The sequence below is a fragment of the Terrapene carolina genome, unplaced genomic scaffold, assembly GCF_002925995.2.
Source record: "Terrapene carolina triunguis isolate 2854851 unplaced genomic scaffold, T_m_triunguis-2.0 Scaffold66, whole genome shotgun sequence".
NCBI lineage: Eukaryota > Metazoa > Chordata > Testudines > Emydidae > Terrapene > Terrapene triunguis.
This window is the reverse complement of record NW_020664417.1, coordinates 87,030,463-87,055,963: the sequence shown is the minus strand read 5'-3', so window position 1 is coordinate 87,055,963 and position 25,501 is coordinate 87,030,463. Positions and strand designations below refer to the sequence as shown.

Here is a 25,501-nt window from a genome sequence, read left to right as displayed (position 1 = left end):
AGTGGTGGAGGAGTCAGCAGCACATGCCCTTGGTCCACACCTTCTTTTTAAACAAATTACTGCATTGAGAAAAACAGTTTGGCCCTGATCCAGCAATTGGGAGCAGACGGGCAGGGCCCCTGCACCCACCAGGAGTCCTGTTGAGATCAGTAGTGCTGCCTAGACACAGCCGTCCATCCGTGCACTGTCAGTTGCAGGATTGGTGCCTTCAGGGCATTTTCTTACCCAGTTATTTCTAGTAATGATGGGATCTGTGACATCAAGGTGGCATCTGTGAATCGTGAGCTTTGACAAAGTGAAACTCACTTTATGCTGAAGGAGAAAACAAGCCACCTTAGTTGGTCCTATTCACTGCAGCTGTGGTTATATTGACCCTGCACGGCTCATATTCAGAGCTTTCCAGTACCCCTCACTTCAAGGGACATAACTCGTTCTAGTACTAGAGTTACCTGCATTTCACATACATCCCTCGCTCTTATAGCTGAAAAGTATTTGCATCAGGTACAAAGAATCCTAAGGCTGAGGCTCTAGAAGGAGTTATTTACACTACAGGAATGAATCCTGCAGCATTTTAAGTTTCCTTGGGAATCATTTTCATATGACCCTCGTTTCAGGCCTGTGTCACACATTGCATTCCCCCTTTGGCCCCCTGGCAGGGTGAGAGAGAGAGTCCTGTTGAAATGACAAAAACACCCCCATTGGGTGAATTCACTCTGTGCATTTCCCTCTATATTCAGACTAAGCAGCATTTTTGCATTGAGTGCAATAGTCTCTTCAAGCCAGCAAGGCCCGTGTGTGTCGGTCCCACTCTATTTTGAAAAGGAACAGCCCCACAGCTGCCTTTGTACACGATGGATGCTGTTTTTCATGCAGAGATTTAGATGCCTCGATACATGAAACCTGCCTTGGCAGTGAAATGCAGCATGCAAGAGGGAGGGTGTTTATAACACAGATAGTCAGTGAAGACTGGGGATCAAATGTTATAATCTGTTTACATGTGGCCACTACTGCCTGCACAGTGATCAGGGAAGCAGATGTGGTTGCTAATGAAAATGTTTCAAACTGGATTAAAATAGAAGATTCAGATGGTGCCGTTGTGGCTGAGTGAATATGCTGATGGAACATTCCCTTTGTCTTCCTAATTATAGGGTCGGCTGCCTGTGAAATGGATGGCTCCAGAGGCATTGTTTGACCGGGTCTACACTCACCAGAGCGATGTGTAAGCATTACCCACATTAAAAAAAAAAATTAAAATAAAAGCAAAACAAAATACCAGAGGATCATAAAGACAAATGCCCTGCTAAGCACAAATGGGACTCTGAACTCTGGGCCCAGTGCTGGTGAAGACTGATCGCAAAAAACAAAGCTCTCCGCTCGACAATAAGCTTTGTAATTGACTCTGAAATACAGTTCTGTACGTGTGACATTGCTCTACCCTCAGATAGCAGCTTTCATCCAAAGATCTACAAGCTCTTGAGCTAAGCCTCCTAGTACCTATATAAACATAAGCAAGTCTTTCATACTCAGTTTGTAGATGAACAGACTGAATCGCAGAAAGGCTTGATCTTGCAGTCTTTGCTCAAGCAGAATTACCATTGACTTCGATGTGGACGATCACTTAGGCCTGGTCTACACTACGGGATTAATTCGGATTTAGCAGCGTTAATTCGAATTAACCCTTCACCCGTCCACACAACAGAGCCATTTAGTTCGAATTAAAGGGCGCTTTAAATCGATTTCTGTACTCCACCTCAACGAGCGGAGTAGCGCCAAAATCGATTTTGTTAATTCGAATTAGGGTTAGTGTGGCCGCACACCACCGAATTAATGTGGTTAAAATTAATGGGGTAGTGTGGCCGCACACCACCGAATTAATGTGGTTAAAAACCGAATTAATGTGCTTAGTGTGGCCGCGCACAATCGAATTTATACAACCTGTTTCCCAAATTCGAATTATCTAAATTCGGATTAATCCCGTAGTGTAGACATACCCTTAGCTACAGTAGGAGGTTCAGGCCCTACCTGACTTGTTCAGAGTTACTGGAGCTGGTCAGACAATAATTCATTAAATACATTATCTGATTAATTTTGCTATTTTGGGGTCAATCAATTTATTGTACAAAACCATGTTTACTTTAACCTAGCTAGCTTCAGTGGCTGCACGCTGTAAAACAAGGGCATAACTGGAATGAAGAGCAGAACAGGCTGTTAAACTATTTCGGGTCACGGCTGAACTCAGAACTATCCACTTTAATGTCTATGAAAGCTGAAATCGCCCAGCGAAGCATAATGGCTATTTTATTTTTTAATAGTGGGCTCCTTGTGCCAGTTTAGCAGAGAATCTGTGGGACTGCCAAATACAGCTGTTTCTCTGCTGAGCTTCAGACAAATTTGTATTCTCTCTTTCTGTAAATTTCACATGCTGTAGCTTCGGTGATCTGAAATCAGAGTTTCAGCACGTAGGTGGACACGTCAGCTTACCTAAATTAGAGAGAGAGAGAGATTGAGAGACAGATCGTCTCTATTTTAAAAAAGAAAATTAAGGAGGCAAAAGATATTTCGAAAAAGAGGACTTTTAAATGTAGCGCAGCTGCAGTGCTAGGGCATGTAACATTAGACCTCTGCTGATTTTTGTAGGGGGTGTTTCTTCCAGTCCGGCCAGCGAAACAAGGGTTGTAACAAGCAAGTTTTGATATCAGCTTGCACAGTGGCCTGTGGTTCCTAGCCTGCGATTCAGTGAAGCTGTGCATGAATAATTTGATTTGTTCCATTCAGTGGAGCTGGTGGAAGACCTAACAAAGCGCCAGGGGTAATAAATGGGCTGTCACCTATCTGATTAAATGCTCATTTCAGTTTCAGACATGGTGCCTGGGATTTCTTTGCTATTGAGTTGGATCAGCAGAGATCTCCAAGTAACTAGTAAAAATGGCCTAGGCAATTAGTCATGCTATTGATGGCTGTGTTAGCTATGCATGGCTGCACCGAAATAAAGCAAAAAAACAAACAAACTGAAAAACCTCATTGAATTTTAAACATCTTTCTTTGGTTCCCAGCTGGTCTTTTGGAGTGCTGCTATGGGAGATCTTTACTTTGGGTGGGTCTCCATATCCGGGAATTCCAGTCGAGGAGCTCTTCAAACTCTTAAAAGAAGGCCATCGGATGGACAAGCCAGCAAACTGCACTCATGACCTGTAAGTGAGAGCATGGGAGGGAGTATCCTTACGGCTTGGTTTCTAGAAACCTTGACTGACGCATGAGTTCATTTTCCTTCTTAATTCAGTTTCTCCAGTCCCCTTTCCAGTGTGTGTGTAAATATCGCTGCCCGTTCCTTTGTCTGACCCCCACTTACTACTATTTAGCTGGCCCTGCTGTGCGACTGGCTGGCTGGCTCCAGATAAACTTACCAGACCTGATGCATTTAGACTCATTATGTCCCTGACAGACAAAATATGCAGTTATGCTTGGTCGATTCATGTCAACCCATGCCCAGCTCAGGTCTGTGGATTTGCCTAGTGAAGCTCAGGCATAAGCAGACTAAGCAATTGTTTAGGGCCCTGAGCAGTATGTGTTGTGGGTGGGTGGGTGGGGGTGGGGAGGATAGTCCTGTGGTGACTTACCTTTTGAATACAGCTTTTCCTGCCTGATGTATTTGTCTGATTGCGGCACTATACCAGAAACAAGGGTTTATATTTCATGGCACCCCTGTAATAAGGAACTTTGAGAGATTGCTCTTCAGAGCCTCTTTCTGTTCAACACACAGGTTCCCTATATATAAAGGGGGGCAAATTCTGTCTTTTGGTAGAGTTAAGTGAGGTGTAAGTCAGGAGAGGGTTTGGCCCACCCAGATGACAGTGACAAGTAGTAATAGGGAGATAAGCTCTTCTGTCCAGTCCCGGCAGGTTGGTCACTGTGCAGATGAGAAACACTTTCTCTGGCCCTGAGACCATTGCTAGGAGGCTGGTTCTGAGCCTCAGAAAATGGCATCATTACGTTTAGTTTCCTTCCTTGTTGTTTCAGCTTCAGTAACGCCCTAAACGAATGTGAATTAAGTAACATTTAATTGCCTGTGTCTAACTCCAGTCAGTACGCTGGGACTGAGGCAGGACAAATCACTATTCAGTGAGTGTCCTGCTAGCAATGCTCCATTTTAAGCCTATTGTCTCGCCATTCCCTACTGTTGTCTTTTAACTCTTCCCTGGTCCAGTTGGCTTTGCCTACTCCACACTGTGGACAAACCTGCTGTAGGCAAAGCTTTCTCTGCTGTATGTTGGCTTTAAAAGCAGACCAATCTGTATGAAATTGGTATGTGCTCTTGTTTCATAAGTGCTGTGGGAGGATGCCCTCTCCTGTAAACATCATTGGTTACTGCTCAAGGGAGAGGGCATTCAAGACCAATAGGGCATGATGATTGTCCTCTTGCCCTGTCACTTTGCTGGGTGCAAGAGCCAGGCCTTATCATTGTTTACCATGCAAACCAGATTTCCGACTAGGACATTAGGGGTTTCTGTTTGGATAATCCAATGGCTTCCTCTTCAAATGTGATCATTTATGGCCAGCTTTGTGATTTGCAGGTTGCCCACATTATTGTAAAGGGGTGAGCATGTATGTCAAAGAAATCGAAGTGTGAATTTCCTCCTCCTCGTTTTCCCTTTGGGGCCTCCGGTCCTGCTGCCAAGACCATGAATGCTCGGGCTACATAGAGCTCCAAGCCATTGGCAGCCTTAGGCCTATGCTCCCGATGCCCTTGCCAAGGACCGTGTGATAGACAGCTACAGTAATAAAGCTGCTGATAGACCCAGCTGCCTTTCTCGGTACTCTGTAACCTAGGCTTTCCCTCACTCTCCACACCCAGTTTCCATACCTGTCCCTCTTGGGCTCCAGCACTGCGGGTTCCCACGGCACCGTGCTGGAGAGGTTTCCCTAGGGGGTCCTCTTCCTTTACTTTACTTCTGCTGCAGGCATACCAGCTGGGTTGTGTTATGCCCTGCAGCAATGCACTGACTGGTGGCCATGTCTGGGCTGGGCAGTGTGTTCAGGCACAGAAGGAGCTGCATATCTCACTTTGCTTAGGGCAATGCAAAGGAGCGGGGGCTGGCTCTGCCTCAGCAGTTGCATGGGCCAAAGCCTGGCTGTGCTGGGACATGTATATCTGCACACGTGCTCTTCTCTTCCCCCCCCCCCCCCCCGATCACAGGGAAGACCTCTTGCTCTTTGTTCTCCTCAGGTACATGATCATGAGGGAGTGCTGGCATGCAGTCCCATCGCAACGGCCAACCTTTAAGCAGCTAGTGGAAGACCTGGATAGGGTCCTTACTGTAACATCAACTGATGTAAGTATTTCTCTCTGGCTAAAGATCAGTCCTGAGCAGAGATGGGCCTGAACCAGAATCCTGCAGCTGATCTCTCTTGAGCTCTGGAGGTGGTTTGAAATTCAGACCTGGCCCCTACCTTTATAATGGGCTAAGCCAAAATCCCAGGTCCCAAAACCCTCATGCTTCAGGGGTGTTCAAAACCCAGCTATGGCATTCCCAGATCTAACACTAATGCTTGCGGTAACTGAAAAGCATTGCAGCATCATTAGCTATCTCTTCTCCCCCACCCCTGACCACATAACCATGTGACTTTTCTCCTTGCCCTCCTTGCAGGAGTACCTTGACCTCTCCGTGCCATTCGAGCAGTATTCCCCTGCCTGCCAGGACACACACAGCACCTGCTCTTCGGGAGACGATTCCGTGTTTGCCCACGACCTTCTGCCAGATGAGCCATGTCTTCCCAAACACCAGCAGTGCAATGGTGTCATCAGGACATGATGACTCCAAAAACACAGACGGACCATGGAAAAAAAACTCACGAATGTAGGCTTGGAGGAGGCCAAGGACAAACCGTAGTGAAGGATCTTTGAATGAAACTGCTTGGTAATTCAAGAAGTTTTTTGTTGTTGAGCCGTAGAAGGGTTGTGGGGGTTTGGGGTTATTTTTTTTCCCATTTTGCTGTATAAGAAGTCAAAAAGCACTGTTTGGCCTGAAGGACCTAATCTCTTGCCAAGATGATTATTATATATACATATATATATATTTAAAAAAAAAAAAGGTTAAATCTAGGGGTGCTGACCTCTGGACCTCCGGTAATGTATTATCGAGTGCCAGAGTTGCCATTCTGTGCCTGCAATACAAAGAAGAGGAAAAAAAAACACTTTCTTTTTCTGGGGAGGAGAAGTGTAAAGAATGTAGAAATTTTTTGCTTATGCAATCTGTACATGAACCTTTTTGGTGAAGCTGAAAAGCCACATTGCCTGCAGGGATTAATATATTTATATAAATAGCTGTATTTTTGTTGGTTGGGTTTTTTTTTATAGTCGCTTGATCATTACCCAGCTACTTAAATATTTTTTCCCCCCCAAAAAAAAAATTCCCCTTTTTTCTGACATAGTCAAAATCTCAAAGGAGTTAATGGTTTGGTGACAAACAGCGGTTTGACTGTAATAGATCATAACCCACTCTTGCACTAGCGCTGCAGGTGACTGGTGTATAGAGAAGAGTCAGAACATTCCAAACGGAAGGGCAAATGCATGAAGGTTCATTTTTGGGTTCATAGGGAGGAAAGCATCAAAGTGGCGGGTATAAAGGTACCACATGTCTCCAGGGAATTGCTAAATAATTAAATCACAAGCAGAATTAGTCTCTGATCTTGCAACTTCTTACACATGCGTAGACTGTCCATCCAGAGCCCCGTTGTCTTCAGGGGGGCTTCATGTGAATGCAGTATTTTGCCAGTATGCTGCAGGATCAGGCTCTAAGAGATGGAGATTTGAGTTTTTGGTTTTTGCCTTTAAAGCCCAAGAGAAGCAGCTGTTTCGGTACTTCTCCCCTTTAAAGCTAGCAAGTTGTCTCCATCCATACGCAGTGACTTGGAGAGAGAAATTACGGGTACCTGTAGGCAAGAGCCTTTAACTTATATCAAAAAGGTTTATTCCAGAGAATTGTGTACATATCTATAAATATATACTGTATATATATATAAAAGAATGTATAATACTAATGCAACGTAAAGCAGTACTGAGAGGGAAATCTCTCGAAATAAGAGCATTGCAATCTAGGATATACTGATTTGGGCAAAAGATTTTGTTTTTATATCTTCACAGTTTTGTTTTAAAAATTGTATCTTAACATGTATATTTGTAAATTTATTTATAGACATTAACATATCTGTTCATTGGTTGAAATAGCATAGCATTACTGTAAACTTTAAAATTTACTGCGTTTAAGTTCTTTAACTTATTAAATATGGAGAAAAATATATTAATCAAGTTTTTCTTTTGTGTTTACGGGAAATATTGAGAGAATGTATAGATGTACAGTCCTCTAACAAATTACATTTAATGTTATAAATATATTCATTTAAAAAAAAATTAGTTTATCCTGGATTGCAGTGAGCAAAGGTAAGTTTATTTTGCAATACATCATCAGTGGTTAAATCCAAACAAATAACAGAGAGATGATTTTTACATATTTGAAAAACTAAAGCCAAGAATTCTTCCATCAGTTTAACCACTGTGCATTAAGGGGGTGTGGGTGTTTATTTTTCTATTTTTGAATGAAGGTATTCTTTGTGGTTGATCTTAAAAACAAGTATGCAGCAAAGCTAAATGTTGACTTTGAATGATGCACATTATTTATTTTTTTTCTCCTTGCCGGTATCATTGCATTTTTGGATTTAAGAAATAACACACTGGCAAAACAGTAAGAGGAGCCGCATTCTTTATAGGGGAAGTAAAATGATTGTATATTGCTTTTAAGTCTAACGCATGCTAAAAATGCCAATAATGCCTAATTTGATGGACTTAAATTTGTATACTATTTATGTGCCTCTGTGCCAAATCACTATTCAAAAGCACACTAAATAAACAGGGGAACTTTAGTATGGACCAGAAAGGCATGGGGAGGTATTTTTATGAGAAGATTTTAATTCTTTTACTAACACAAAGAGGCAAATATCATAATTACATGGTTGTTTGATTTATTTTTTTCTCCTATGCATACAAAATATCAGTGATTCAAAATAACAGGCTGACAGCATCTCACATTAGTATTATTTTTTTAGCAATACAATGCTCTTCTCATAAAAGTAATAATTTATAGTTTGAGGTTAAGTCAGTGGAAGTTCTTGAGAAAGTAGATTTCTATAGATTTTTTTTTTTAAATTAAAAAGAAATTTTGGTATTTTCTTACAAATGTCTGCTAATTGTACATTCCAAGTACCTAAAGCATTAGGTTTCCCATTAAAAATGTACAAATTTGTGCATGATTTCAAATGTTATTAGATATTATAAATATATATATAATTTATTGAGGTTTTTACAAGATGTATCTGTAGACTTGTTGACTTTAACATTTCTTATACAATGCTTATATAGTTTTATAGCCTGGACTGTTATCTTTTAAAGCTTTTTAAAAAAAAATTAAAATTCCGATTTTGTTACATTTTATACTGTTGATGTTACAATCCACAGATTTGCATAGTGTGAAATTTTTTTTTGTTGGTGAGCAACTTTATTCAGTTTATTTTAATACTGTATTTCTTTTCCTGACAGCTGCAACTGTCAAAAGTGTGAAATGAACACTAAATAAACCTATTCTGCTTTTAACATGAAAAAAAACGTTTTTACCCCAAAATACAAATAAATGAGTTGTTGAATTTGTTTTTCCAGTTTTAATGGGCCTGTTCAACAATAAATCCTCTGTTTTCAAGTATGTCTTTAGTGATTGTCATGGTAAAGAGATATTGTATGGTGCTGCATTGTGATATTTATTTATAGGCCCAGTCTACACCCAGATTTTGTGCAGATACAACTGTTGTGGTTAGGGGAGCAATTTTTACCAATATCAGTTATTCCACTACAAGCCCTGGTCTACATACAGGTACCCTATACTACTAAAACGTTTATTCCCCTTCCTTTACTGGTATAAGCACCTTTATAGCCATGTAACTTCATCCACAATGGGGGAGGGCGTGTGGGACGGCAGTTCATCTTTTGGGTGGAGATAAAGCCTTACTCGGTTGGTGAAATCCTAGCTTTACTGAAGTCAACAAGAGTTTTGCCATTAACGTCAGTAGGGCCAGGATTTCCCCTAGATGAGTAATATCTACTCCACTGGGTCAGTGAGGCTACAGTGGTGTAAGATACTCTTCACTGTGAGTAAAAATATCAGTCTGGTCAGTGGAGAATATTTGGAGTTGTCATGGCCCCAATCCTGTTTTCCTTACCCAGGCAAAAATTGCATTGATTGTAATGGCAGTTGGCTTTAATGTGGACTGCAGGGTTGGTGTGTTTAGTATTAAGTTTCATGAAAAAACTCAAGTATTCATGCAAGGTCCTGAGTGGCCTCAGGTCCCATTGAGTGAGAGGTGAGGGCAATCAGACCTAGGTCTTCAAAGGTATTAGATGCCTAATTGCCACTGATTTCAATGGGAGTTAGGGTGCCTTTAAAGATCAAGGCCTCAATACCTTGCAGGATCAGGCCCTGCTACAGCGAGGGCTGGGAGCCAGAGCGGGCCCAATGTTTTGCTTTGTGTTGAGGTGTGGGTTAGGTTTTTGCATTAAGTTGCCCCTGGTGAGATTTAAAGCAGCCGACCTACATATCAGAAGCATGGGCTGGACTTTAACTGTAATATCACAGCTGTAGAACACCTAGGTTTCAGCTGTGCAACTAACCAGACCTACGGCGCGCTAGTCCTCCAAAGACTTGCGTCCATATTTAACTTCATTTACAGGCCACGTGTACACTAGGGAAAAGGTGTATTTTTAACATATGTTACATTCCTAGCGTAGACCAGGCAGCTGTAATTTTAGCACTTTAGCCAGTCAATGGAAATGCTGCGGGGAGGGGGAAAGCCCAGCCAACACAAGGCCACGCCGTGTCAAGTTCATCCCATCCGTAAGTCTCTGCAGAACTGGTGATGAACATTACAGACATTAGCTGCAAACACAAGGGGTAAAAAGGAAATGTGATTTCTTGGTTTTTAGATTTTCCATTGCATTTTAGAGAACACTTTTGGCATTCTGTGACGTGTATTGAACACAAACTGGATAGCAGAGTGGCTTATTTTTCATGCTTTGGGGGCAGATTTTGATTACATGGAGTAGTGCCGTGGGCTATGTCTACGTTACAGACCTTACAGCAGCACAGCTGTACTGTGTCGCCACTCTATGCTGATGGGAGAGAGCTCTCTCCCGCCGGCATAATTAAACCACCCCCAACAAGCAGCAATAGCTGTGTCGGTGGGAGACACTATAGAGCTGTCCACCCCGACACTTTTGTCAGTGAAACTTATGTTGGTCAGGGGGTGTTTTTTCACACCCCTTGACCAACACAAGTGGTAGTGTAAACAAAGCCTTAACTGACAGTGTCCCAGCTGACTCCAGTGGGACGAGTTAGGCACTACAACTAAGGGTATTAGAATTGACCCTTAATTTTTATATCCCTGCTTCCTCTCCAGTAGGACTGTGTATTCTCAGGCATAGCTGCAGTCGCATATGATCAAAGCTTTTTGTTTTGAACCCGTCATTTGCTGAGCATACTGTCTGTGGTGAGTGAATTAGTAAATGTCTTCAGCTGAACATGAAGACTGTCAGGGCTTCCTTTTCTCTGCTTATCGGAGCTGTAGCAAAGAGCTCAACCTACAGGTGTTTCTACCTTTGCCTAAAGGGTACCAAGACTATACATGCTTGATGAATGTGTAGCCTTGTGTGTTAATTAGCCTTGAGTCGCTAACTGGGTGTCCTGAAACATTTCAGATATTTGTCAGGACACGTTGTGCTAACGTCTGCTATTCTAGGCTGCATCTTTAGCCTTAGATGTTAGGATTGAAAAGAATCCCTGATATCATCTTGAAGTCCATCCCTGAATCTTTGCAGATTTCTGCAAAATCCTGGTTTCTTTCTCTGTCAAATTTTGCCTTGAACATCTGCCAGCATGGAGATGGCACGAGCTCTCCGGCATGTTATGTCATTGCCCAAGTGATTGCTGCCACTTTGAATCCTACCCAGGTTACTAGTGACTAGAAGCTATTACCAGCTGCGGCTGCCTGGTGGCCAGTTTGAAATGGGGGAGGGGGTTCTGAATCCATCTCCAAGAGGACAGCTGTCTATATCACAAAACCATGATCACAACCATTGCTCCCTCCACTTTCCTCTGACTGGAGGGGGTGTTAACAGGCCACTTCCCCTTGAATGGTCCCTTGAAATATGTGTTAACTACTTACACACTAAAGAATCTGTTCAAATCTTTTATTTAGCAGTGATACTCTGAGTTGGGGCACGTCTTCACTGGCACCGTTAAAGTGCTGCCACATGGCTTGTGTGGTCGCAGTGCACAAGGGGAATAGCTCCCAGCGCTGGTGCATTATCTACACTGGCACGTTACAGCGCTGAAATTTGCAGAACTCGGGGGGGGGGGGGGGTTTCACACCCAAGAGAGAAAGTTGCAGTGCTGTAAATTGCCAGTGTAGACAAGCCCAGACCAGAGGAAGAGCTCTGTGTAAGCTCCAAAGTTTGTCGCTCTCACCAACAGAAGTTGGTTCAATAAAAGATATCACCTCATGCATCTTGTCTCTCTGATAACATAGGAGCAACATGGCTACACCAGTGCTGCATGATGACAACTGGCACTCATTATTGAACAGCCATTGCAGGGAGGCTGAGACGAAACCGATGTGGTTCCTGATCCTCTTCTCGCTTACATTGTTTTCTACACCAGTGGTTTGTCTATACGCCTATACACTTACTGTGGTGTAGCCAAGACGCTGTTGCATGAAGTGTAAAATAGTCTGTCCAAGATGCTCCCCTCAGGTCAGGGTTAACATATTACTTAGCTATGGAAGATTCTGCTGCTGCCTGTGTTTGGGAGATGACTGCTATGTGCAGGCTGTCAACCTAACACCAGCAGAAATAAGTTCCCTTGATTTCTCCCCTCCCTCCACCAAAATGAAGCAAAAAGGAATGTTTAAAAGTGTATGTAACCCAACTATCTACAAAAGTTGGTCTGGTAGTGAGCATTCCTTGGGTAACTACTGTCTGTAAAATAAATACCCCTTCTGCAAGAGGACTGGCAGTAAGCCTACCTTTACTGACATAAAAATTCCTGTAGCCACTGACAGAAAGTATGGGAAAAACTCATGGAGAGTCAGCCCTCTGGCCAGACCTCCAACCTGAGTAGGGAAATGGTGGGATAGGTGCTTGCCCTCTTGGGTTTCATGATGTCATTCTTCCTTTACTTACCATTCATTAGCAGCAGCAGTAACTTTGTGGAGTTGGGTTTTGTTTTAATATTTTACTTTAAATTGCCCTACAATATTGCCAATTCTTAGTCGAGGAGCAATATTTCTCTTTGTCTGAAGAACATAAGCATTTTGAAAGTAAAACAATCAAGGAACATTGCCATCACGCATTGGCCATGATTACTTATATAGCTGATGTACCCCTGAGCTCTCTGAAACTGGGACCCTCCTCTTATACTAATACTAGTGATTTTCAACCTAAATACTATTCACCTTCCATCTTTCGATCCCACTCCCCCTGGCATATTTTCAGAACAGAACATACATTTTGTATGATGATAACTATGCTAATGAGGCCTTGAGACAGCTACTGCTTTCAAAGAACCTTATAATCTTTTAAGATTTGCTGCTACATGAAAAGTTAAGGTAGATTTGATAAAGAGAAGTGGAGGCTGCAGGCCTGCAGTGGTAAAGGCAACTAGTATACTGAAAAATGTTGGCATTTTGGTTCTAAATGCCCCAATAGCTATGTAGGGAAAACCAGACCCTCACTACACTCTTGAATGAACTCACACAGGAAAATGATAAGACAAAAAACACCCTGTCACCTGTGGGTGAACACTTTTCACAAAGCGATCACTGGATCTGACCTATCGGTTCTCCTCCCCCAAAGGAAACCTGCACAATTTCAAAAGCCTGGGAGATTAAATTGAAAACTTTCCTAGACATTCAAAAATTATGGTCAGCACTGGATTTATGGTTTCTTACAACAATCCTGTAACCCACTGACCCCTGCTTTCTGCCGTATGGCTACAGGGCTGTTAATGGGGCACATCACCTTGAATGGGCCCGTAGAATACTTATACTAAACGAGCTGGTCGATCTTGTATGTAGCTGTGACACGCGGAGTACCTTTCCCACACTTGAAGAAGACCTCTGTGTAGCTCAGAAGCTCTCCTCTCTCACTAAACAGAAGTTGGGCCAATAAAAGATATTACCTCACCCTCCTTGTCCCGCTAACATTTCCCTGCCCAGTGCTAGGTGAAGTGTGGCAGAAGTGAAGTCCACTTCTCAGACTGTACCCTCACATGTGGGCATAGTGGTCTAGGCTGGCCTTGCTTAGTACGTAACTCCTGTAAGTAGAAGAGTGCGGTGTGGTGCTAGCATGAGCATAGGAGAAGGAGACAAGACCTTTTGAACTCAGCGCTGGTGCCACATGAGAAGGTGCTAGTGCCACAACACTACCAAAGGGAAAACAGGAAGCACCACGCCAGGGTTTAATCAGTGGGAAGACAGAAAGCTGCAGCCAGCTGTAAAAAAATGCTCTTTTAGGGTTCCAGCAGTGCCAGCTCCCAAAAGAAATGCTGGGAATAAAGTTCCCCGTAAGGCAAAGCAGTACTGGGGAGAGTTTGTTGGCAGCAGGGAGTCACCAAGAAATATTCTTAGAGCGCATTCTTTGCTGTGCATTATCACCACTGTAGTGCATTCGCCCACTGACACTTGCTGTGACCATTACTTTGACTCAGTTTCCCTGGCAATAAAAAGGTCAATAATCATCATAGTTTAGGAAATGCCATGACATACGATATATGTGGCACGTCAGCTAGAGTAAGTGTCACTCTCTGCCCCAATAAACATACGATCAGTCCATTGGGGATTGATTTAGCGGGTCTAGTGAAGGCCCGCTAAATCGATCACAGATCATTCTCCCGTGGACTCAGTACTTCACTGGAACGAGAAGTGTAAGGTAAGTCGATGGGAAAGTGTCTCCTGTCGACCCAGCACGGTGTAGATGCCGCAATAAGTCGACCTAAGTTACGTCGACTCCAATTACATTATTCACATAGCTGGAGTTGCGTAACTTAGGTCGACTTAGACCCGTAGTGTAGACCAGGCCTAAGACAGAGCAGATAACAAAACTGGCATCAGAATGCACAATAACGATTTGGACCATGAGGTGGTGAAAAGGAACTGGAGACGAAGTTGGTCCGCCCCGCCCTTTATCTCCTCGGGTGAAACCAATATAGGGGCACATGCACGGACTGGCAAGCGATACCACTTTCAAAAAGCTCTGGCTCTGGGCTCATGGCACATACTCATAACCCTTGATGGCATACAATAGGGACCATCACTCGAAGAAGAACCAGGCAAGATATACTCCAGTGTGTGTTTGTACTATACCCCTTCAGGACACAATGATCTCAGTGACTCCAGGCAGCCTTTCCAAAACAAGGTCACAATTTATTAGTCACCTGGCATACAGATTCTGAAAGTCCTTTGCTAATCTAAGAGAGGCAAAAATTAAGACAGTTCAGCTTGGCCAGCTCCAGGCCAGGGCTCCCGTGAGCCATGCTGTCATCGAAGACATCACGGCTATCCCTGTCCATGTCCCTTTTTCCTTAGTTCCAGGAGAGAGCAGCTGAGTCTCTTCCACCAGCCACTCCCCTCCCCAATCAATCACTGCTGAGATAACATCTTCCACCTGCTGGAGATGCCCATGGATACTTGTCAGTTGTTTGTGTCTCAAATTGTCTTGGTGGATCCTCCATTGATATGCCTGGGTTTCAGCCGATCCTTTTCCAGCCCATTCATTCCACCAACTACTTGACAATACCACGTGCCTCCTGCTGAACCTTAAGAGCAGCTTTTTAACCCTTTTGCACCCATTGGGTAGCAATGCAAAGTACAGAGCGAAACAGAGGCACACATAGAAATCACAAAAATATTACATGTATTAATAGGCAGCAGGTTTAAAACCAACAAAAGGAAGTATTTCTTCACACAAAGCACAGTCAACCTGTGGAACTCTTTGCCAGAGGATGTTATGAAGGCCACGCCTATAACAGGATTCAAAAAAGAACTAGATAAATTTGTGGAGGATAGGTCCATCAATGGCTATTAGTCAGGATGGGCAGGGATGGTGTCCCTAGCCTCTGTTTGCCAGAAGCTGGGAATGGGTGATGGAATGAATCACTTGATGATTACCAGTTCTGTTCATTTCCTCTGAAGCACCTGGCATTGGCCACTGTCAGAAGACAGGATACTGGGCTAGATGGACCTTTGGTTTGACCCAGTATGACCATTCTTATGTAAGTTGTTGACACCCTAAAGAAGTCTCGACCCAAGACCTGTGAATCCAACCCATGCCCCTTCTGGCTTGTGAAAGAGACTCATGACTGAAATAGTCAACACCTTTTTCAGGGAAAGACTCTTCCCTTCTTTCTTCATTGCCTCATAGACCTTAAGGTAAGAGGGGACCATCATAATCATCTAGTCCAGTGGTTCTCAACCAGAGGTACACGTAGCCCTGGGGGACTCGGAGGTCTTCCAGGGGGCACATCAACTCATCTAGATATTTGCTAGTTTTACCACAGGCTGCATACCAAAGTCAGTACAAACTAAAATTTCATACAGACAATGACTTGTTTATACAATACACTGAAATTTAAGTATAATATTTATATTCCAGTTAATTTATTTTATAATTATATGGTAAAAATGAGTAAGCAATTTTTTTCAGTAACAGTGTGCTGTGACACTTTTGTATTTTTATGTCTAATTTTGTAAGCACATAGTTTTTAAGTGAGGTAAAACTTGGGGTTCATGAGACAAATCAAGTATCAGGGGGTAGCCGTGTTAGTCTGTATCTACAAAAACAACAAGGAGTCCGGTGGCACCTTAAAGACTAACAGATTTATTTGGGCATAAGCTTTCGTGAGTAAAAACCTCACTTCTTCTGTCTTTCACTCTATGCATCCGAAGAAGTGAGGTTTTTACTCACAAAAGCTTATGCCCAAATAAATCTGTTAGTCTTTAAGGTGCCACCGGACTCCTTGTTGTTTTTATGAGACAAATCAGACTCCTGAAAGGGGTACAGTAGTTTGTAAGGGTTGAGAGCCACTGATCTAGTCTGACCTGCCCATTGCAGGCCACAGAACCTCACCCATCCACTCCTGTAATAGACCCCTAACCTCTGGCTGAGTTACTGAAGTCCTGAAATCATGATTTTAAAATGTCAAGTTACAGAGAATCCCAAACCTGCAAGTGATCTATGCCCCATGCTGCAGAGGAAGGTGGAAAACTCCCAGAGTCTACCAATCTGACCCAGTGGAAAATTCCTTCCCGATCCCAAATATGGTGATCACTTAGACTCTGAGCATGTGGGCAAGACCCACCAGCTGGACACCTGGGAAAGAATTCTCCGTAGTACCTCAGATCCCTCCCCATCTAGTGTCCCATCACTGGCCATTGGAGATATTTGCTGCTAGCAGTCACAGATCATAGACGTACCATTTTATGTAGTCTCATCATATCATCCCCTCTATGAACAGATGTAAGCAGGGTCTGAATGAACTCTCCCCTGACAGCTAGTTGGGGAGGGGGAGAGACTTCAGGAGCAAACTATTTACATGAACTCTGCATAGGTATCTAGCAGACAGGAGCTGTGTAACTCCAAGTGATCAACTTTGGCTGGTGTTGGGTTACAAATCATTTTAGTACTGAATGCAGGGGTAGTGAAATGTTGTGATCTTTATTGTATGACTAAAGGGGAGCAGAACTGTGCTGAGCTTGCCCCGATTGCTCAGTTGAAAGGGACTCATTAAGCCAGGGGCTGTGAGAGTGAGAGGGGTGGGGAGAAGTATCTCAGCCAGGAGCTGTGGATGCTCCCTAAGAGTCCCTGGTCTGATTTAACCTGTTCCTCCCCAGTCTTCAAAGATAGAACTAAATAGGCTCCATGAGAAGACTTGTTATTTTAAGTTCTCTAAAGAGCTGACAATCACTTGCGTTGGGACAGTGTCTCTGCCCAGCCTCAGAGCTGGAAATCACTAAGCCCTGGTCTACACTACGAGTTTAGGTCGAATTTAGCAGCGTTAGATCGATTTAACCCTGCACCCGTCCACACGACGAAGCCATTTTTGTCAACTTAAAGGGCTCTTAAAATCAATTTCTGTACTCCTCCCCGACGAGGGGATTAGCGCTTAAATCGACCTTGCCGGGTCGAATTTGGGGTAGTGTGGACGCAATTCGACGGTATTGGCCTCCGGGAGCTATCCCAGAGTGCTCCATTGTGACCGCTCTGGACAGCACTCTCAACTCAGATGCACTGGCCAGGTAGACAGGAAAAGCCCCGCGAACTTTTGAATTTCATTTCCTGTTTGGCCAGAGTAGCGAGCTGATCAGCACAGGTGACCATGGAGTCCCAGAATCGCAAAAGAGCTCCAGCATGGACCCAATGGGAGGTACTGCATCTGATCGCTGTATGGGGAGATGAATCCGTGCTATCCAAACTCCGTTCCAAAAAGACAAAATGCCGGAATATTTGAAAAAATCTCCAAGGGCATGAAGGACAGAGGTTATAACAGGGACCTGCAGCAGTGCTGCGTGAAGCCTACCAAAGAATCAGAGAGGCAAACAGCCACTCCGGGTCAGAGCCCCAGACATGTCGCTTCTATGATGAGCTGCATGCCATGCTAGGGGGTTCCCCTACAACTACCCCACCCCTATGCTTCCCTCCTCCCCCACCCCTCCCGGGCTACCTTGGCAGTTATCCCCCCATTTGTATGACGAATTAATAAAGAATGCATGAATTTGAAATAACAATGACTTTACTGCCTCTGCAAGCAGAGATCAAAATGGAGAGGGGAGGGTGGTTGGCTTACAGGGAAGTAGAGTGAACCAAGGGGGCGGGTTTTCATCAAGGAGAAACAAACAGAACTTTCACACCGTAGCCTGACCAGTCATGAAACTGGTTTTCAAAGCTTCTCTGATGCACAGCGCGCCCTGCTGTGCTCTTCTAACTGCCCTGGTGTCTGGCTGTGCGTAATCAGTGGCCAGGCGATTTGCCTCAACCTCCCACCCTGCCATAAACGTCTCCCCCTTACTCTCACAGATATTGTGGAGCACACAGCAAGCAGCAATAACAATGGGAATATTGGTTTGGCTGAGGTCTGAGCGAGTCAGTAAAGTGTGCCAACGACCCTTTAAATGTCCAAATGCACATTCTACCACCATTCTGCACTTGCTCAGCCTGTAGTTGAACAGCTCCTGACTACTGTCCAGGCTTCATGAGCCATGGGAGCAAGGGGTAGGCTGGGGTAGGTGCAACTGCGCGGTGCTACCGACTGGGAGAGCAGCCTGAGGCAGAAGCCTCCAGCTGGCATGATATTCCAGGCAGGACTGAATCGCCATTACACAAAACTTAAAGAAGAGAATGACCTGGAGTCATTCCCATTTTTGTCCAGGAGCCCCCGACCGACCTCACCGAGGCCGGCCAGGAGCACCCATGTCTGCCCAGGCGCCCCCGACCAACCTAACCAAGGTCAGCCAGGAGCACCCACGGGACGACGACGACGGCTAGCAGTCGTATTGTACCGTCTGCCATCCGCAAGGCAAGGCAAGGGGATGCTGCTGTGTAGCACTGCAGTACCGCGTCTGCCAGCAGCACCCAGGAGACATACGGTGACAGTGAGCTGAGCGGGCTCCATGCTTGCTGTGGTATGTCATCTGCATGGGTAACCCAGGGAAAAAAGGCAAGAAACGATTTTTTGCCGTTGCTTTCACAGAGGGAGGGAGGAAGGGAGAGGGGCCTGACGACATGTACCCAGAACCACCCGCGACAATGTTTTTGCCCCATCAGGCATTGGGAGCTCAACCCAGAATTCCAATGGGTAGCAGAGACTGCGGGAACTGTGGGATAGCTACCACAGTGCAACACTCCAAAAGTCAACGCTAGCCTCAGTACTGTGGACGCACTCCGCCGAGTTAATGCGCTTAGTGCAGACACACACAATCGACTGTATCAAATCGATTTCTAAAAAATTGACTTCTATTAAATTGACCTAATTTCGTAGTATAGACAGCCTAAGAGATGGGTGCAACCTCAAGAGACTGACCTGCAGAAGTCACAGCAGAGAGGCAGATGGCAGAAGGTGACTGGTGAATGGAACGAGTGGCTGGCAGGGCGGCTAGGCAGCGAGGAGCTGCAGCTGGCGGGGTGGCCGGCCAGAGCAAGTGCTCAGATGGCAGAGACAGCAAGGTGCCTTCTTCCCTGGGTGGGAAGTGAACTCACACAGATGCACCTCTGAACCCTGGGTCCTCACTGACCAAGGGCAACCACGGTGAGTGCGGTCTGGTGAGGGAGCAGAGGGGGGCACAGTAAAGGAACTTTTGGTTGTAGAACTCAAGAACATGAGGCAGAAGGCACTGCCCCACACACTCTGGGGTGAGTGTCCTGCTCACAGTTTTATGATTATGAATCCTGCTTGTGGCATTTTCCCTAATTAATGTCGGGTGACTTCCCTCCTTTCATTAAACGTTTCTTTTCTACACTCAGACTCTGTGCGTGCGAGTGGGGAAGTATTGCCTCTCAGAGGCACCCAGGAGTCGTGTGTAATTTTCCCAGGCTACTGGGTGGGGGCTTGAGCCAGTTCCGTGTCATATTGTTGAAGAGGAATACCTAGATATTGAACTGGGCCCCGGTTACTGCCGGCTCCACCTGGCAGAAGGGTTACACACACAACAGACTGATCCACACTGAAGAAACCCACCCTGGATACATTGGTTCTAGCCAACTACTGCCCAGTGTCAAACCTCCCATTACTGAGCAAGTGCATAGAGATGTTAAGCAAAGGCTAATTAGATGCTCATCCTGTTGACGCCAATATCCTAGACTTAGCACAATCTGGAACCAAGCCAGTACATGGGACAGAACCAGCGTTAGTGGCACGGATGGATGATCTCCTGCTGACAGTGGATAGAGAGCAGACATCCATTCTTACCCTTTTAGATCTATAGCATGTGACACTGACGACTATAATATACTGCTTTTTCACCTGAGAAAGGGAGTTTGGGATCCAGGGTAATGCGCTAAAATAGTTTAAGTCTTTCCTGGTTGCACCCAATGGAGTAGTGATGGGAAACTGCACCTCCACTACCAGACCCCTCACTTGTTGAGTCCGGCAAGGATCAATTCTCTCGCCAGTCCTATTCAATATCTACTTGCAGTGACTTAGTGAACTGGTCAGATAACAAGGACTCAAGTGCCAGTAATATGCAGATGACACACAGCTCTCCTTATCCTTCACCACATAGAAACACACCATTAACAGCAAAATGTGCTTGGACAAGATCAACTCATGGATGAAGAATATCTGGCTGAAGCTGAATCCAAGCAAGACAGAGGTTATGCTGGTGAGCAGAGGAAAACATTTTGAAGAATTTGCAACCACTATGCAGTCTTCTTTGGTTCAAGGCACACCCACGGGTGGTCAGTTCAGTCCACAGCTCAGGGATTCCTTGCTGACACTGAGCTTGGATGTAGCAGCATCTGCAAGTAACACTTTCTATCATCTCCCCATTGGCTAGGAGACTCCATCTCATCCTGGCAAATGATGACCTAGCGTCTGTTATATGTGCCTTCATCACCTCTCAGCTGGACTACAGCAATGTGATACATGTGGGCAAGAAGATTCAATGCTTAGGAAACTCCAACTAGTACAGAACACTGCAGCACATCTCCTCAGCAACACAGGCTACCACAAGGACATCCGCCCTGTCCTCTACTCCCTACGCTGGCTTCCCATAGAATATCGAACAAATTCAAGGTCTCTGTCAAGGTGCTCCAGGGCCTGGGCCCAGGGTATCTAAAAGATGGACTAAGGCTCTGAGATGAAGACTGTGGTGGAAAACTTTGCTCCTCTGGCACAATGGAACTTTCTATAATAAGGGTAGAGCTCGTCTGTGCATGAGACAGAACTTTCTCGGGGGCCGGCCCGAGACTACAGAATGACCTCTTACAGGAGCTGAGGACCATCACAAACCTCACCACCTTCAGCTCCAAATGCAAGGCACATTCCTTTGATTCTACCTTCTCCAGCTTATACATGTTGTTTTACATTTATATATATTTTAAAACACCTCCCCAAACAAAACACCCTATTCAACACGCTCCTCCTCCTGAGGAGCGGATGAGAGAACAAACACCCTGACAGATAGTCACGTAGCTTAGAGCACTACTAGAAGGTAGTCAGTGATGGATGCAGTGTAAGAACCTTAATAGAGCAGACTAGAACAGAACACAGACTTTGCAAGCATGTGGGCACAAAGATGGAGAGCTGAGTTATCACCATCGTAAGGGGGAAAGGACATAGAGGGTGTGCAGACCTGCCAGATGTTTTCCCAACAACGATCCACTGCATTTCTAGATACTTATGACGGCACATTTTGGGAATGTGCAGCTGTCAGAACAGGGCCGTTAATTCATATCACTTTGAACTTGTCAGTTTGCAGGGTAAAGGTGCATTTTGTTTTATGAATTACAATCTAAGAGTGTCATTAATCAAACTGGATAGTTATATGGTTAATTGAGATTTACAATTTTTTTTCCTGAGCAAGAATAAGCATTGGAATTGATTATACTGTGCACCTAAATTGGGGAAGCAAAGTTAGGGTCGATACAGATTTACCTGGAAATTATACAATACATTGTATGAATTTGAGGAAATACCCTATTTTTTCAGCACAAACAGTTCTGTTCAATGATTTTATGAGCGATTTACACAGGACGTGGTTTAAAAATGGAAAACTCATGCAAATACCTGGGAATAAAGTCCCGGAACAGTGATGGTCAAGTAAATTGAACGTCTAGAGAGTATCAGGCAAGTCTGGAGTCTGACCAGCTTTAGGAAAGGCTGAAAAACCTCTCTCTTTGAAAAGGCCTTTCTCACAATAAGAATGACACTCTGAAACTCTTCACACTGGCACTGCCTTCAACACAATATGTATTATATATAAAAACCTGCAACAAACAGGTCAGCCAGCCAACCTCCCAAAACTATCCCAGAGTTTTTACCCCCAAAAGTGAGAAAAGGCAGATGCTCCATGAAGTACATAAGGGACTTTTCAACTGCTATCAATTTTATGTGGAAGGCTTTCAAATATTATAGTAATAAGCACTAATATAAAACCTGAAGAAAGACACAAGATAGCTAGATATAGCAGACTCAAAATCTGAGTAGCCCAGGTTAGAATCTGTTTAGAAAGCAGAGGTCCATATGGTATATATCTGTCCTATTAGGTATATATCAAGAAGGCCATTTCTCTTGATTATTCTTTTTATTTTGTGTGCATGTGGCATCAGAAATATGGCCTTTGTGAAACACGGACCACAGGAGACATAAGCTGTGGTTCACAGGCATATGACCTGACTTAGGCATGCTGTACCCTCTGGTTTTGAAATATTAGAGAATGCCTGTAAAGACCTTGCATGTTTGAAAGGAATCCCTAATTCTCATTTATCAGGAGTTTGTTTGTTTGCTTGAAACTGCCCTGCAGGAAACTTCAGTCCTTGAATATGAAGGTTTTAGGTGAGCATGTTGTATCTCCTGGGCTAAAGTTCTCTTGATCCAAAGGAGAACTGGAACCAAAGCTTCCTAAATCTGATTACTCCACAGTGTGCTGCCACTTGCCTTAGGGAAATGGAAGAACAAAACTTGAGACAACAAGGTCTCCTTTAGTTGAGGGTGCTCAGCCCTCAACTGTCAGAGAAGCTTGTATTCTGTGACCACAGTTAACTCACCCATACATCTTGATGCCCAACTTGTAGCAGTAGCCAAAAAGGCTTACTTCCACTGCTTCTGACCGGCAAGAAGACCTGCTCTTCAAGACCTAATCACAATGATTCATGCCTTTGTTGCTTTGGGACAGGCCTAATGCATCTATCTAGTGCTGAGCATTGCTGAAGCCACAGAGAAGTTGCAGCTAGTCCAAAACACAGCAACAACTTCTAGATGGACAAGAACACATCACACCAGTGTTCTGCACACGACCCTGTGTCTCTATTCAATATCAGATACAGCTCAAGTTTCTGGTCCTCCTCTTCAAAGCTCTCATTGGGCTTTGGCCTAGGTACCTAAAGGCACCACCTCTTTCCACACTACTCCAAGAATATGGTGATCAACAGATAGGATACAGCTGATGATATCAAGGATCAGAGCTGGACAAGGCATTCTTGGGGAAGGATGCCCTGCTGTGAAATTCCCTACAGCAAGTGATCAGGGTGGCTCCCTTGACTAGACAGATTTAGAGCACAGCACAGGATTCATCCATTTGCACATGACTCCCCTCCACAGAAGTGGTGACACTGCTGAGCAAGCTTTCTTCTCCCCCAAAAATCTCCAAGGGGAAAAAAAAAAAAAAAAGGCAGCCCATGGAATACAACCCAAAAGGACACGGAACACAGAAGATTCTTACCCGGACAACACTGAAGTTTAAGCCTCCCGTATTTAGCAACTAAGCAATACAAAGACTGGTAGATAACTACAACTATGTGGATAAATACAAGAAGCACAACAAGATAAATACTAAAGATCAATATACAGACTGAGATCCTTGGCTGTGACCAAGGAGCACATACCACAATTCAGAAGAGAGATGCAAATAAACTACCTTTGTACTCCCCTGATCCCTGGATGGCTATGCGTCAGACCATCTTGTGCCAGCAGAGCTTGCCAGTGGGGCTGACCAGGATCTGGGTCTGAGGATTTTCTGTGGCCCCTATACATGCCAGGATTCTAGGATAAGACTACTTCTTCAATTTGTGTCCACATCACCAGGATGAAAAACATGTGCACTCCACCCACTGCAGCACATGGATATCTGCTCTCTTACTCACTTGCTCTCTCTACGGTACAACATGCAAGTTTGCTTGAAATCAGCTATTATATTTAAAGCCAAAACAAATGGGGCACACGTTTTTTTGTGTTTTTGTAGTCAGGAGAAATACAGGGACAATGGGTGCATATTAAAGGTTTCTACCAGTTCTACTGGCATTCACCACCATGTATAGAAACTCTCAAACCAGGAGAAGTTTCAGACAGATAAAAACATTTTAGGTATAATTTCTGTATCTCTATTTATACCCACCAATTAGCACTTGATGAGGTGCAGCTGGTAAGTCTGAAATATTTTTGTGGGAGTCTAGAAGTCAGGACATTTGCACCATATTTTAAGTGGTGGTGTGTTTTGTTTTTTTTTAAGATTGGAGTTTGTTCTAATTTATTAAAGAATAAAATATCAGCGGGGTGTAAAGAATACTGCAACCTTCAGATACTGAAGTGAATTTTCAAGCAGTGCCACACTATCAGATTTCTCTTTGTCTGAGTAAAATTTTATTACATTTTCCGTAATGAAGCTTGCAAAAACAATACTGTTACTGGATATGCAGTAAGCAGAAAGGTAAGTACAGTATACGTTACAACATTAGTGCTATGTTGACGTGGGAAGACTTGTCTGATAAATGAGTTTTAGATACAAGACTGGTGGGAAAGTCAAAAGGAAGAAAGAAGAAAAAGTAAAGAAAGGGAGAGGAAAAATATAAGGGAGATAAATCCTCATTACTAAAGACTGGCTTAGGCAATCATAGAATCATGGAAATGTAGGACTGGAAGGGACCTCGAGAAATCAGCTTCCTGCACTGAGTAAACACCTTACAGGTGTTTGTCTAACCTGTTCTTAAAAACCTCTAATGATGGGGATTTCACAACTTTCCTTGGAAGCCTGCTCCACAGCTTAACAGTGCTTATAGTAAGAAAGTTTTTCCTAATATCTAACATAAGTCTCCTTTGCTGCAGATTAAGTCCATTACTTCTTGTCCTACCTTCAGAGGACATGGAGAACAATAGATCACCATCCTCTTTATAAAAGCCCTTAACTTATCAGATCCCTCCTCTGTCTTCTTTTCTCAAGACTAAATATGCTGATTTTTTTAACCTTTCCTCATAGGTCAGGTTTTCCAAAGTTTTTATCATAGAATCATAGAATATCAGGGTTGGAAGGGACCTCAGGAGATCATCTAGTCCAACCCCCTGCTCAAAGCAGGACCAATCACCAGACAGATTTTTGCCCCAGATCCCTAAATGGCCCCCTCAAGGATTGAACTCACAACCCTGGGTTTAGCAGACCAATGCCTAAACCACTGAGCTATCCCTCCCCCCGAAGGGAGGGATTTATTACTCTCCTCTGGACTCTCTCCTTTTCCTACAGTGTGGCACCCAGAATTGGACACAGTAGTCGAGCTGAGGCCTCACCAGTGCCAAATAGATCAGGACAATTACTGCCCATGTCTTATGGATAACACTCCTGTTAATACAACCCAGAATATTAGTCTTTTGCAACTGCATAACATTGTTGATTCATATTCAATTTGTAATCCATTACGACCCCCAGA

General features: G+C 44.0%; 1 protein-coding gene across 6 annotated transcripts in view; it reads left to right on the top strand.

The window, feature by feature from the left end:
- FGFR3 (fibroblast growth factor receptor 3) overlaps positions 1-6,385 on the top strand; it is a 74,683-nt gene extending 68,298 nt beyond the window's left edge. For all 6 annotated transcript variants that reach the window (XM_024199050.2, XM_024199049.2, XM_024199047.2 and 3 more), the window contains exons 15-18: positions 1,149-1,219; positions 3,054-3,191; positions 5,225-5,330; positions 5,646-6,385. In XM_024199050.2, the coding sequence (XP_024054818.1) occupies positions 1,149-1,219; positions 3,054-3,191; positions 5,225-5,330; positions 5,646-5,810 (480 nt within the window). In that variant the 3' untranslated portion in view covers positions 5,811-6,385. The remainder of the gene's footprint in view (positions 1-1,148; positions 1,220-3,053; positions 3,192-5,224; positions 5,331-5,645) is intronic.
- Positions 6,386-25,501: the final 19,116 nt, after the last annotated feature.